General features: G+C 30.2%; 1 protein-coding gene and 1 pseudogene across 1 annotated transcript; one reads left to right on the plus strand and one right to left on the minus strand.

Moving 5' to 3' along the window:
- LOC101256429 (berberine bridge enzyme-like 22) lies at window positions 1-8,116 on the minus strand (annotated as a pseudogene).
- A 2,934-nt stretch (window positions 8,117-11,050) lies between these two features.
- On the plus strand, window positions 11,051-11,518 carry LOC138338922 (uncharacterized). Its single transcript, XM_069290009.1, has one exon. The coding sequence runs from the start codon at window positions 11,051-11,053 to the stop codon at window positions 11,516-11,518; it is 468 nt and encodes a 155-aa protein (XP_069146110.1).
- Window positions 11,519-12,238: the final 720 nt, after the last annotated feature.

A 12,238-nucleotide genomic window follows, 5' to 3' on the forward strand; every position in this document is an offset into this window, starting at 1 on the left:
TTTTTTTTAGTTGCAAAGTACTTTTATTTCATAATTTTAGTACCTTTGAAGTATTTATTATTTTTAGAAAAGAACATTACTATGAAATAACTCTCTTAATTGAAGCAATTTGATTATAGTATCGATTATTCAATTCATGGGATAAATTTTTTGTCATAATGTATAATGAGTGACTATAAACATAATATCAAAAAATTTTGCTGTCATAATTGTTAAAGATTGAACTTTAGTACTTAACATTGTTCCATATTACTACTCGTTCACATAATGTAACAAACACAAAGAGAATATTAAAAATTTAGCAAGGTTTAGGTTATGAAAGGTGATGTTGACTACTCGTTCATATTCAAAGACCAATGAAATGCACTTGAAGCAAGTAAAATTATTTATAATTACTATTTGGAGTACCTCTACAAGCAAGCTACCACGTGGGAAAGGTTGAAGGCCCACAGATCGTGAACTTCTTTTCCCGGAGAAAATAACTTCAAGCCAAAATGTAAACAAGAAAGGTGCAAGTATACAAATACAAAAGGAAATTAAAGAAACGATTGATCATATATGAAAAACTAAAAAAAAGCTAATAAATATTTTTACTTGATTCAACAATTTTATAATTGAATAGGATTGCTTATAATAGAAAGTTGTAATAAATTCATTTTATTTTAGAGGTCTTTTGGATTGGCTTTCTGAAAAGTAGTACTAGACTACGAGTATTTGTTTGTTTAATGATAATATTCTTAATTTATTGAGAAAAAAAGAATAAATAAGTCTGAATACATACATTAATAATCATTTCGACAATTATCTCTTTCAATTCATGTAAATAGTTATTCTCGCTTATATTTTAATGAAATTCAAACTCATTCTACCTATTAGGTAGAAGTCATTCAGAATTAAATCAAGTGGATCACTAATATATATGAAGATCATCAACAACTAATCTACTATAGTTCCTAGCTCGGCGGCGGCATTCTATGAATGAGTTCAGAAATATGACTCTAAGCATTAATAGAATACCAATGTTTGTTCTATGAATGTTGCTTAAAGAGTTCACAAATATGACTCTATGCATTTATAGAATGTCAATGTTTGTTTTGACCAACTTAGGAGTTGTTTTTCAATGTACATTAGTTTTTTATTTCTGTTTGAAAAATCGAATGAAAATCATCAATAACTAATTTGCATGAAAATAACGAGGTTTTATTAGATTTTAACAATATCCGTATCATTTTCCATTAACAATATCTACAATAAAGCAGTGTATGAATGAGAGTACATGGACAACTTGCATCGTATTTTATCTAACTTCCATGTTATGATATATGATTTTGCTAGTCATGACATGCAATTCAACATAAAATACGATGCAAGCTCTCAATAACTCTCTGTCATACACTACTTCATCGCTTTGGACAGTCGAAAGGTTGTCGCATCAGTTCCCTCACCAAACACGTGTACTAGGTAAAACACGCAGACTGCTCATCAATGATAACCCTCGTAAACTCATTTGATGACATACTCAATTCTAACTTACTGGATAAATCAGCAACTACAAACTCACGAACAAACATAAAAACATCATTCAATGCTAACAATTCATTAGCAACATTCTTCTTGCACCTTGCAACCCCAATGGCCTCTATTATTTCCCTTATACAAGTCCAACAAAAGTTATACAAGGCATCCTCAAGCGCAACAATTCTTCTAACACTAATAACAATCGAGCACATTCATTGTATCTCTTCATATGCAAATCAACACTCATCAATTCATTTGCATATGAAGAGATACAATAAATGTGCTAGATTGTTATTAGTATTTGTAAGTTATTGATAAGAGTTGTTGCATTTGAGGATCCCTTTTATAACTTCTGTCGGAGTAGTATAAGGAAAATAGTAGAGGTCACTAGCGTTGCAATGCGCAATAAGAATGTTGCGTATGAATTGTTAGCATTGAATGATGCTTTTATGATTGTTCGTGAGTCTGTAGTTACTAATTTATCAGTAAGTTAAAATTGAGTATATATGAGATCAAATGAGTTGGTGGGGTTATCATGGTGAACAATGTGTGATTTTACCTAGTCCACATCCTTGGTGGGGGCATTGATGTAACAATCTTTCGACTGTTTTAGAAGTGAAGCAGTGTATGACAAAGAGTACACTGAGAGCTTATATCGTATTTTATCTTACTTGAATGTTATAATATATGATTTGCTAGATAAAATAGAACGGTGCTTAAGGAAATTGGAAGATCAACTAAGATTGAAGAATATTATAGTAAAAAATTTCAGATTGTAATAAAAATGACATGGAATTTCATTAAAACTTAAAGAAAGAAGTCAATTTATGAAACTGGAAAAAAGAAAAATGTCAAGATGTTACTAATGCATGGACTTCGATATTTATTTTCTTCTTTTTTCTTTTCAATAAATTGAATATATTAGTATTATTTTTTCGACAAAATTGCAGTCCATTCTATTCCTAACCATGAATAAATAATTATAGTTAATGGGAGATCACGTCATTTGTGAGTATATGCTATTATTTTATAAAACATGTTTTTATTTGTTTGATAGTTATATTAAATGAATATTGGAGTAAAAAATAACGTTAAATCTGGACATATATTTGTTCATCTTTATTTGAAAGGTCATAAGTATAACTGTATAAGCATAAATTAGTTAATATTCTTTTTGTCTGTAGAATAATTTTCCAATTTTTTAAAACACTTTTCTACGTGCGTCTTAGTTAGCGTTTGACTATATATTATTTTCAAATATGTTTGTTGAAAAATTTTTGTTGAAATTTCACCATTTGTTTAGTTAAAATTTTTGGAAAGCATATTTGACTGTTTAAAAATATATATGATTTATACACATAAGTTTAAAAAAATATTAAATATCGATAAGTTTGTGTTATTACATTATAATAAACATGTTTTGTGAAAAATTAGGAAAGCTTTAGGAAATAAACCAAAATCATGATTCCTTAGTAGTTTAGGATTCCTTATTAGGATTTTGTTATTTATGGTATTTCTTATTTATGTTTAATTAAGATTTATTAGTTTCTGGTGCAATATAAATATGTGTGCGTTGTTTATATGCTCCTCCTGTTTTAGGACAATTATATTACTTGCGCGACCAAGTACACTTGTGTGTAACTAAAAACGTGTTGCATTTACATTTATGACTACTTGAACTGAAAGTAGTTTTTGCAATGGCATTTATGATTTATTTTGTCTGATGAACAATAATAAGATGCCAACTATTATAATAAAAGTTGTGGAAGTCATATATTTTGTTACTAACAACAAAGAGGAGGAATACTTTGTTCATTTGTGAAAAAGTTATTTGGATCAATTTGATGTGTTGCTTTTGCCAGTCTTTGAAAGTTACTTTTAAAATACTTGGTACCCCAAGTCATGATAGCTTGTCGGTAACTCGAGTAATTACCTTGTTGGTTGATTCGCAAATCAAGATCTCTATAGTTGAGATAAGCCGCTCTTGGTGAATTCGACACATATGGCTCCATGTACTTCTAATGATTTTGAATCCCATACAAGTATTGTTTGGATCCCTCATTTGAATCCCATTTCACTATGTATTATATGTTGTAAATGTTCCCTTTTCTATGAGGAAACGGTATTTCATATTCTTCAATTTCATCCATTATCATGAAAACTAGTTTTTTGTGCGAAAACCTCTCTGAGATCCCCTGGAAAACACTTTCAGGCATTGGCTCAACGACAAAATCTGATATTGCCTTGAAGTTGCTTTTATATTGTGTTTTTTCTATCCAACAGGACTTCTAGTGGTTCGCCTTTTTGGTAACCGGTGAAGTAGAGGACGGATTTTATCCAGCTCATCCAGTGCAATCTTCCATCTTCAATCCCAATTCAGGGAAATTCGCGTTCATAAGAGAAATCAGGTCGGATTTAAGTCCTAAGAAGAGTGAATTGAACAAGACTTCAGGTAGCTTCACATTCCCCTGTTTACCAATTCCATCGATTTGTTGAATGAGTACTCGAATGAAGAGACCCTCGGGTAGTTTGCTAGCTATGTATCGCCAGTTATGTACAAGCTCGACACCTTCTTGATCTAACCTTTTGTGAATTGTGAAAACTGTGACGAGAGATGGAACGCGAACTAGTCTCACTTTCCAGGCTGATATTACTACAAAACTAGCTCCTCCACCTCCTCTAATTGCCCAAAATACATCTTCTCCCGTTGTTTTTCTGTTTAAAATCGTACCATTTGCATCAACCAAATTGGCATCTATAATATTATCAGCAGCCATGCCATATTTTCTCATCATAGTGCCAATGCCACCTCCACTTAAGTGTCCACCAACACCAACACTTGGGCATAAGCCAGCTGGAAATCCAAGAATGTTACTTTTCTTGGCTATGTTATAGTAAACTTCACCAATAGTTGCACCACTATGAATCCAAGCAGTTTCATTTTCTATGTCAATGTTAGTCGATCGATAATCGACTAAATCAAGGATTATGAAAGGTTTTTTGCAAAGTAAAGATAGTCCTTCATAATCATGACCTCCACTCATCACTCTAATTTGTAAACCATCTTTCTTGGCACAAAGAATTGCCCCTTGGATCTCATTTTGCGTCTTTGGTGTCACTATGAATGATGGCTTAAGTAGTGATGTTGAATTTAACCATCTTGGATTTTGTTGAGATTCTTGTAGAAGATATGTATATGAAGATGATTGTTGGGAATGAACAACACTTGAAGAAGTTGAAGTAGTGTGAAAAGACATGCATGTAGCAAAATCTTGAAGATTTCCATACCTAAAAATTATTTCTGAAAAATCAAACACTAAAAATAATTTCCGAAAAGTATTTTTTTATCACCAATCGTACATGAGAAAATAAGTCCAAAATCTACTTGTTTTTTAGAAAAAACATTTTCCTTCATACCAAGAACACCCTAAATTAACATGGACTTAACCTCTAACTCCAACTAGCAAAGCAAGAGCTATGCATTTATGCCTCAACAAGAACTCTTAGTATTCCATCCAATATAATACAATACAATAAACTATAATGCAATATCTCTAGATCTAAGTACCTAATATATTAATAACTAAATCTATACTATAATAAATCATAAATATAAATTGATAGGAGAAACCACTGGTTACAAACCAGTGGTGAACTCGGGGACAACCAAAACACGTTTCCCTTCCCATTGATAAAATCCCATAACCCAAATATTCTTCCTCAACTTCATTACGTACAGCAGCTACAAATCTAATAATAATAGGAACAAAAACAACATACTCCAACAGGCAACCACGAAGGAAAACTATATATATCGTTCCCTGCCAATTTTCCTAGCAAAACCCTCATTATAATAAATAGACGAATAAGGGATCAACTTTCTATCTACCTTACATTCACTATGATCCATATAAAAATCAAGAAAATCTTCAAATTGCTTCTTACCTGAAGATTTTGCTGGTTTCCTCACGTTCTGTATTCACACCACCCAGGTAGTTTTCTCACCCCCCCTTTTATTTTTCAAAAGGAGCCGAAATAGTCCTAGTTCTCAAAACGACCTAGCGGGTCGTTACATCACCTACTACTTAAACAAACGTTCGTCCTCGAACGGGAAAGAAAAGAGCTAATCGGTGGAAGACCTGGCAAATCGGTCTATTTCCATTCCTCCTTAACGTATGGCACCGGCTGAAATGAAAGAGTTGAAGGAGCAGTTGCAGGATTTGTTGAGTAAAGGTTTTATTAGACCAAGTGTATCTCCTTGGGGTGCTCCAGTGTTATTTGTGAAGAAGAAAGATGGATCTATGCGTATGTGTATTGACTATCGGCAGTTGAACAAGGTAACCATCAGAAATAAGTATCTGATACCTCGTATTGATGATTTATTTGATCAGTTACAGGGTGCTTCAGTTTTCTCCAAAATTGACGTGAGTATATCAATATATCATCAATGAAGACAATAACAAAGGAATCTAAATACGGTCTGAACACTCCATTCATCAAGTCCATAAAAGCTGCTGAGCATTAGTCAATCCGAAAGACATCACCAAAAACTCGTAATGACCATAACGTGTTTGAAAAGTCATCTTAGGGATATCCTCCGCCCTAACCTTCAACTGATGATAGCCAGATCTCAAGTCAATTTTATATCATCTAATGCCTATATGTTTTGGCAAAATCTCAAATTACAATCCACATTCTATAGTAGTAACTTTCCGTTTATAAACACCGATACTCGTACCAATGCCCGTCACACCATTGATACGAGACCCTTATCTTTCGCCTTACCCCTTTGTCTATTTCATTTTTAATCTTTAATTAGGAAAATGTCCTTCAACAAGTCTAAAAAGTCTTAACATACCTTAAATGCCGAACTTGTTTCACCAATCTTCAAGACTTTTTCTTTTCTTTTTCGCAAAGCTTCGGAACGTTCCCAATCTACCAATTGTGCAATATTCGTAAGTAAGTGAGTTCATAGACTCTAAAACCCAATCATATCTCTACTCAAGCTCCAAATCTTGATATAATTTATATGCCAAAATTATCATATTTGCTAAATTTCAAGTCAAGAATTTAAACCTTAATCTCCAAAAAAAAATCATAATTTTAATGGCATTCATACAACACTATTCAAATAATATTTAATTATCTACCTCAATATATTTCACTCAAATCTTTATTCGATATTTGACTGAAGCAGGTCAATGTTATATCTGCACTACGGGCAGGCAACGTGATAATCTGTAAAATAAAAAAAAGGACTACCAAATCCCAAAAATTTTATAACAAATGCCAATCATTGGCACTTGCCAAATGATTGGCTTATAAATCTGATTGCCAATGATTGGCTCATGATTTTCTCATGATTTCCCACCTCCATTGTTTTTTTATATTAAATAACATAAAGTGCACCCATTTGGCCTTAATTCCTTTCCTATAAAATTGAATAACGTCTTTAACATTAAGAAGGAATAATTTTAATGTCAGTTGCCAACATATATACGACCGAACAATATTTCTTAGTTCTTAATTTCGACCAGACGAGAACATTCACTTCCCGCACAATTTTTTTAATTCCTTGCACCAAAATTTATAATCAAGTTCATAAATTCATAGAATTTTCAGCCTTTAACTTGCTAGCAAGAGCTCAGTTTTTAACTTTAAACAACCAAGACGCGCTAATTCCAAAAACCAAATGACCTTTCCACATATGAAAGTCTTGAACCAAACGAGAACAGAGGCATTTTGAAAAGACAAAAAGCATGCCCACAGCCCATTTCAGTTCATACCAAACAGAACATCAAATACAAAAAAAAGGGGAAAAAAGTCAGGATTTCGAGTAAGTTTACCTTTAGTGGTGCAGCGAGCTGAGACGACGAGCTGTATTACTACCGAGTGAAGTTCCGAGATACTTCGGTGAGGCAAGAACGAAGTAGAAAAACTCCTCAATCTAGACTCCGATGCTAGTTACGTATATGTGAACATTCACCTCTATATTCTGTCTATTTTTCTTCTCTTGTAAACTAAACTCTCTTAGGATTTTCTATCCAAAAATGCCCTCCTTAACAATGGAGGAAGGAGATTCTAGGGTTCACGGATGGAGAAAAGGCGAGTCAATTTTCAGAGAACTTCGCATAATCGTATGAATTCAACCCAAATTTGAATTTCCTTTCCCAGAATAAGGAAAATCTGGAATTTTTCCACAAAATCACAGAAGTTATCAACAAATTGCCAAGGACAAGCGACGGGAGCCGTCAGATCCGGAGACGAAGGACGAAGAGGCAAAGAGATAACTGTCTTCTGCTTTTCCGTTTAATCATCGCTGTTATCGTTTTGTTATTGCTGAAAGAGACGTTGCTAGGTTTATCTAATGGGCTGGAAATTGGGTCGGGTAAGGGGAAATTGAGAATTAGGTTCACAACTTAGTCTTAAAATGAGTTGAAGGTATGGAAGGATTTGGTTAGAATCGTTATTAAGAAAGTGATAATACGAATTTTGATTGTAGCCATTTAGAGTTCATAATTTAGTTAAATTGGTTTAGTTGGGGATTTGGTTAAAAATTAAATAAGACGAACTAATATAAAATTAATTAAGTGGCTTCTTGAACTTAACCAGATAAAATAATTAATTCGAATATAAATTATTATATAATTAAACTAATTAACAAAATATTTAATTAAAAGAAAGTCTTTTTGAGACAATTTTTGAATGTTCGTAAAATATACTAGTTATATATATAATTATGTAGAACATATATATTATCTAAAAATTATAAAATTGGCAAAACTAGTTAAAATAACTTGCGAAATATATATATTTTTTCAATTTTATAAAAAAAAATTAATTATTTTAAATCGTTTAAAGTTGAAGAAGCTCGAGATAATTAATTTATATTGTGGAGATTCAAAATTGGGTATCAACATGCATATTTTTTAAAAGATGGAGTTTTTGAATTTCGAGGTTTAAACCTTGAAGATAGTTCAAAAGTTGAGGTTGTGAAGAGAAGAAGAGTGATGAAGGATGAGAAAAACACAAATTGAGACTATAAACTGTGCTCTAAACACAGTGTTGATGGATTCTAGCCAAGAAAGATTGGTTTTTTGCTTCTTTTTGGTAATAATGGTGGATTCATCTTCTAGGAATAAAATGAAGAAGAACCCCATTGCTTTAAATTCCATTCTTTTTTCTCTTTCTTACACTGAGACGTGGTGGAGACTGGAGAGGTTATTTTTTCTGATTCTCGATTGATGTTTCTTCTTCCTCTTTTAGAAAGAAAAAAAAGGAGAAATAGTCATAAAATGAATCAATATTGTATTTTTAGTGGGTCGGATCAAGTAGAACATGTCATTAAATGGTTTTTTTTTATTTTTTACTTTTTGGTTTGTTATATAAATAATTAATTTTAACAAATTTTAATTTAAAAAATTATATAAATTAAGTGACTTTTTGATAGAAGAGTGAATAGTTGAGTGACTTTGAGTTAAGATTTCAAACCTGAGTGACTTTATAAGAGAAAAATTCATAGTCTAGTAACTTTTGAATTAAACTTGAAACTTGAGTGACTTTCTTAGAGCAGAGTACATAGTTGGGTGATCATCTAAAGTATTAACTCAAATACTTGGTATCCCAAATCATGATAGCTTGTCCATAACTCGATTAATTACCTTGTTGATATCTCATATCACATGATTAAGTCTGAAATATTCCACCTTATATCGTATACCAAACAACACTATCAAAATTTGTCCTGATGACTTGAAGTTCCCATATTCCTATATTTAGAATTTGAAGATGATGGGTTCATTAGCAACGGCTAATACACATTGATTAAAGCATATCATCCAATATTGATTCATATAATATTTTTATAAAACATAGAAATATAAAACTAATGTATAACATATAAACCTCATTTTGCTTCGATTTGTATGGAAAGATATCGGCTTGGGCAATTGGGAAAAAATACCCCACACACTTACTAGTAACTTTGTATTTTTTTTAAGTGTAAATTAGGTATATAGCATATTATGTAGTCATATTCTCAAGTTATGGCATAAGATTTTAATTTTCATTTTATAACATTTAATATATCAACTTATAGCATTTATTTAAATTAAAATATTGTTAATATTTATTCTGTAAAATTAGGACGAAAAATAAAATAAAAAAATGATTAATTAAAATTGGATAATTTCCGTAAATGTAGTTAATGTTTTTTAACTGATAACAAAATGTGCACCTTTTAAGGGATTTTAAAATATATTAATTATAGATATGCACCTTAATTATCTCAATCCGTTTTTAATGATAAATAGTTTTGATTTTTTATCCTTAAAAATTGTATTCTGTTATCTTCTTTTCATAAACGTGTATCATTTTTTTTCCAGAAATTTAACTATATTCATATATTCGAATTGTGTCATATTTTATTGTGGGAAAACAATTAAAATTGAAGGTTGAAAAAGTTTAGATTTGATTTGATGGAGAAATTTTTGTCAATTTTAATTAAACATGGTGGCAAATGGAATTCATCAGGTTAGTTTTTCCTAATATTTTATTAATGTGTCGTATTTTTTTCCCCATGTTATATTGCATATGTTCAATTGATATATTTTTTTTGTGATACATTAATTCAGTGCTTTCACTAATAAATATTTCCTAATATTAAATGTATTTTCATGTGTAATTAAAACGAAGAATGATGTTAAATGTGATTACTGGTTAAAATTAAAAAGTTTACAGTTTTTGATCAATTTGCAATTTTTTTGTTTTTGAAACAGTAGAACAATATCTGACATTTTGTATTAATAATGTATACATTTTGTATTTTAATGTATATAAATAGTGTATGAACATTATATACGAAAGTCAATTTTTATAGTTGTACGTAGCTGTTATTGATTTGTAATATATATATATGAATTCTGTATAAATTTTGAATTAACTGTATATTTTTTTTTTTATTAAATTGGATAAATTGAGTATGAAAGTGTATTTTAGTTTGTATGTAGTAGTTAATTGTGTAGTATGCAGTATGTATAAATATTGTTTTAATTTAATATTAATTTAAAATTTTGTTATTGCATATATATGTGACTTGTATATAAATTGTGTATGATTTGTATATTAATTTTGTATAAAATGCTATTAAGTGTGTAATAAACAATGTATTAATTGTGTATTAAATTACAATAGTGTATAAACAGTGTAGTAATTGTGTATTAAATTGTGTATGAAGTGTGTATTATTTTTGTACGAAGTGTATGAAGTGTGTGTTAAACAGTGACTTGTATATAAATTGTGTATGGAGTGTGTATTAATTATGTATAAATAAATTTATAATTTTATTATGGGATGCACTGAATGTAATTTTAATTCAGAGGTGGATTCACAAGCATAATGAGGAGGCTGATAAGACTACATCTAATCTGACAAAAAAATATGATATTTATCTACAGAAAAGTATTACGTTGTCGTGCAATATGAGGGTATGTGTTTCACTGTGTTGTATTTTTAATTCATACTAATCTGCAGCATGTATGAATTTTTTTTTTCACAAGTGATACCTTCAACTGTTGATCTGCATGCTGTAGCTGAAGGAGCAATGAAATACATAGTAAATTTGAACACAAGGATGTGTAGTTGCGGAAGATTTCAACATTATGAGATACAGTGTGGTCATGCAATTGTTGTTCTCCGGTACAGGAAGTTACATGAAGTAGATTTCTGTTTTGCTTTTTATAGCCTCAAGAATTTCGAAGATGCTTATGCCATTCCTATCGAGCCTATCTCGTGCGAGAGTACATGGGATATACCAAGTTATATCCCAGATCCTAAATTGATGCCGCCTGGTCCAAAAAGAGCAGCAAGAAAACTCAAACTTGAACGGTGGAAGGGGTTTGCTGATGTGAAATTCAAGAGGACAAAAAGCACATGCAGTAGATGCCATCAGGTTGGACACAATAGGAAGACTTGTTCAAATTATCATGTACAAAAACAATGATGTCGTACTGTTAAATCTGTGTTTTTGAGGGTTTACATTGTTATAAAATATTTTTTTATTGAATAATATTACTTTTCATACAAATGTCATACATTGTATATACAACTGTTCATATATTAACAAATTTTAACAATAATAATTCATATAATCATATAACATTTATTCAGTTATTGCATTCATAATGGGGACTAAATACAAAATTTATACATTTATACAAATTCAATACTTGCATATAAAAAATAATGTATGTTTATGTTATACATATTAAATTATAAAATGTTATAATTCATAAAGTTTTAATACATTATTCATACCAGTAATATACATACAATTTGTTTTTGTTTGTATTTTGAAAAATATATTTTTTCAAAATACAAACAGAAACAAATTGTATGTATATTACTGGTATGAATAATGTATACAAGAAGGCGATACACATTTATTAATGTATAATTGTATGATATAATTCATACATTTTTCATACATTATTTATACCAGTAATATAATTAATATCTGTTTCTGTTTGTATTTGAAAGTTTATAGTATTCATGCAAAACAAATTTATGGAATAATTTAACATTACTATGTAATATATATCAAATTTTAATATGACATTCATAATTCATATAATTTTCATATATGATTCATACAGTGTTCATATATATTAAAGTGAGACACATTTAGTAATAATCAGTAATAATTTATATAAAATCATCAGTA

The sequence above is a fragment of the Solanum lycopersicum genome, chromosome 10 (assembly GCF_036512215.1).
Source record: "Solanum lycopersicum chromosome 10, SLM_r2.1".
Classification (NCBI taxonomy): Eukaryota; Viridiplantae; Streptophyta; class Magnoliopsida; order Solanales; family Solanaceae; genus Solanum; species Solanum lycopersicum.

What these genes read in the sequence shown, in the direction of transcription:
- LOC138338922 (XM_069290009.1), top strand. Translation starts at nt 11,051, where the DNA reads ATGTATGAATTTTTTTTTTCACAAGTGATACCTTCAACTGTTGATCTG.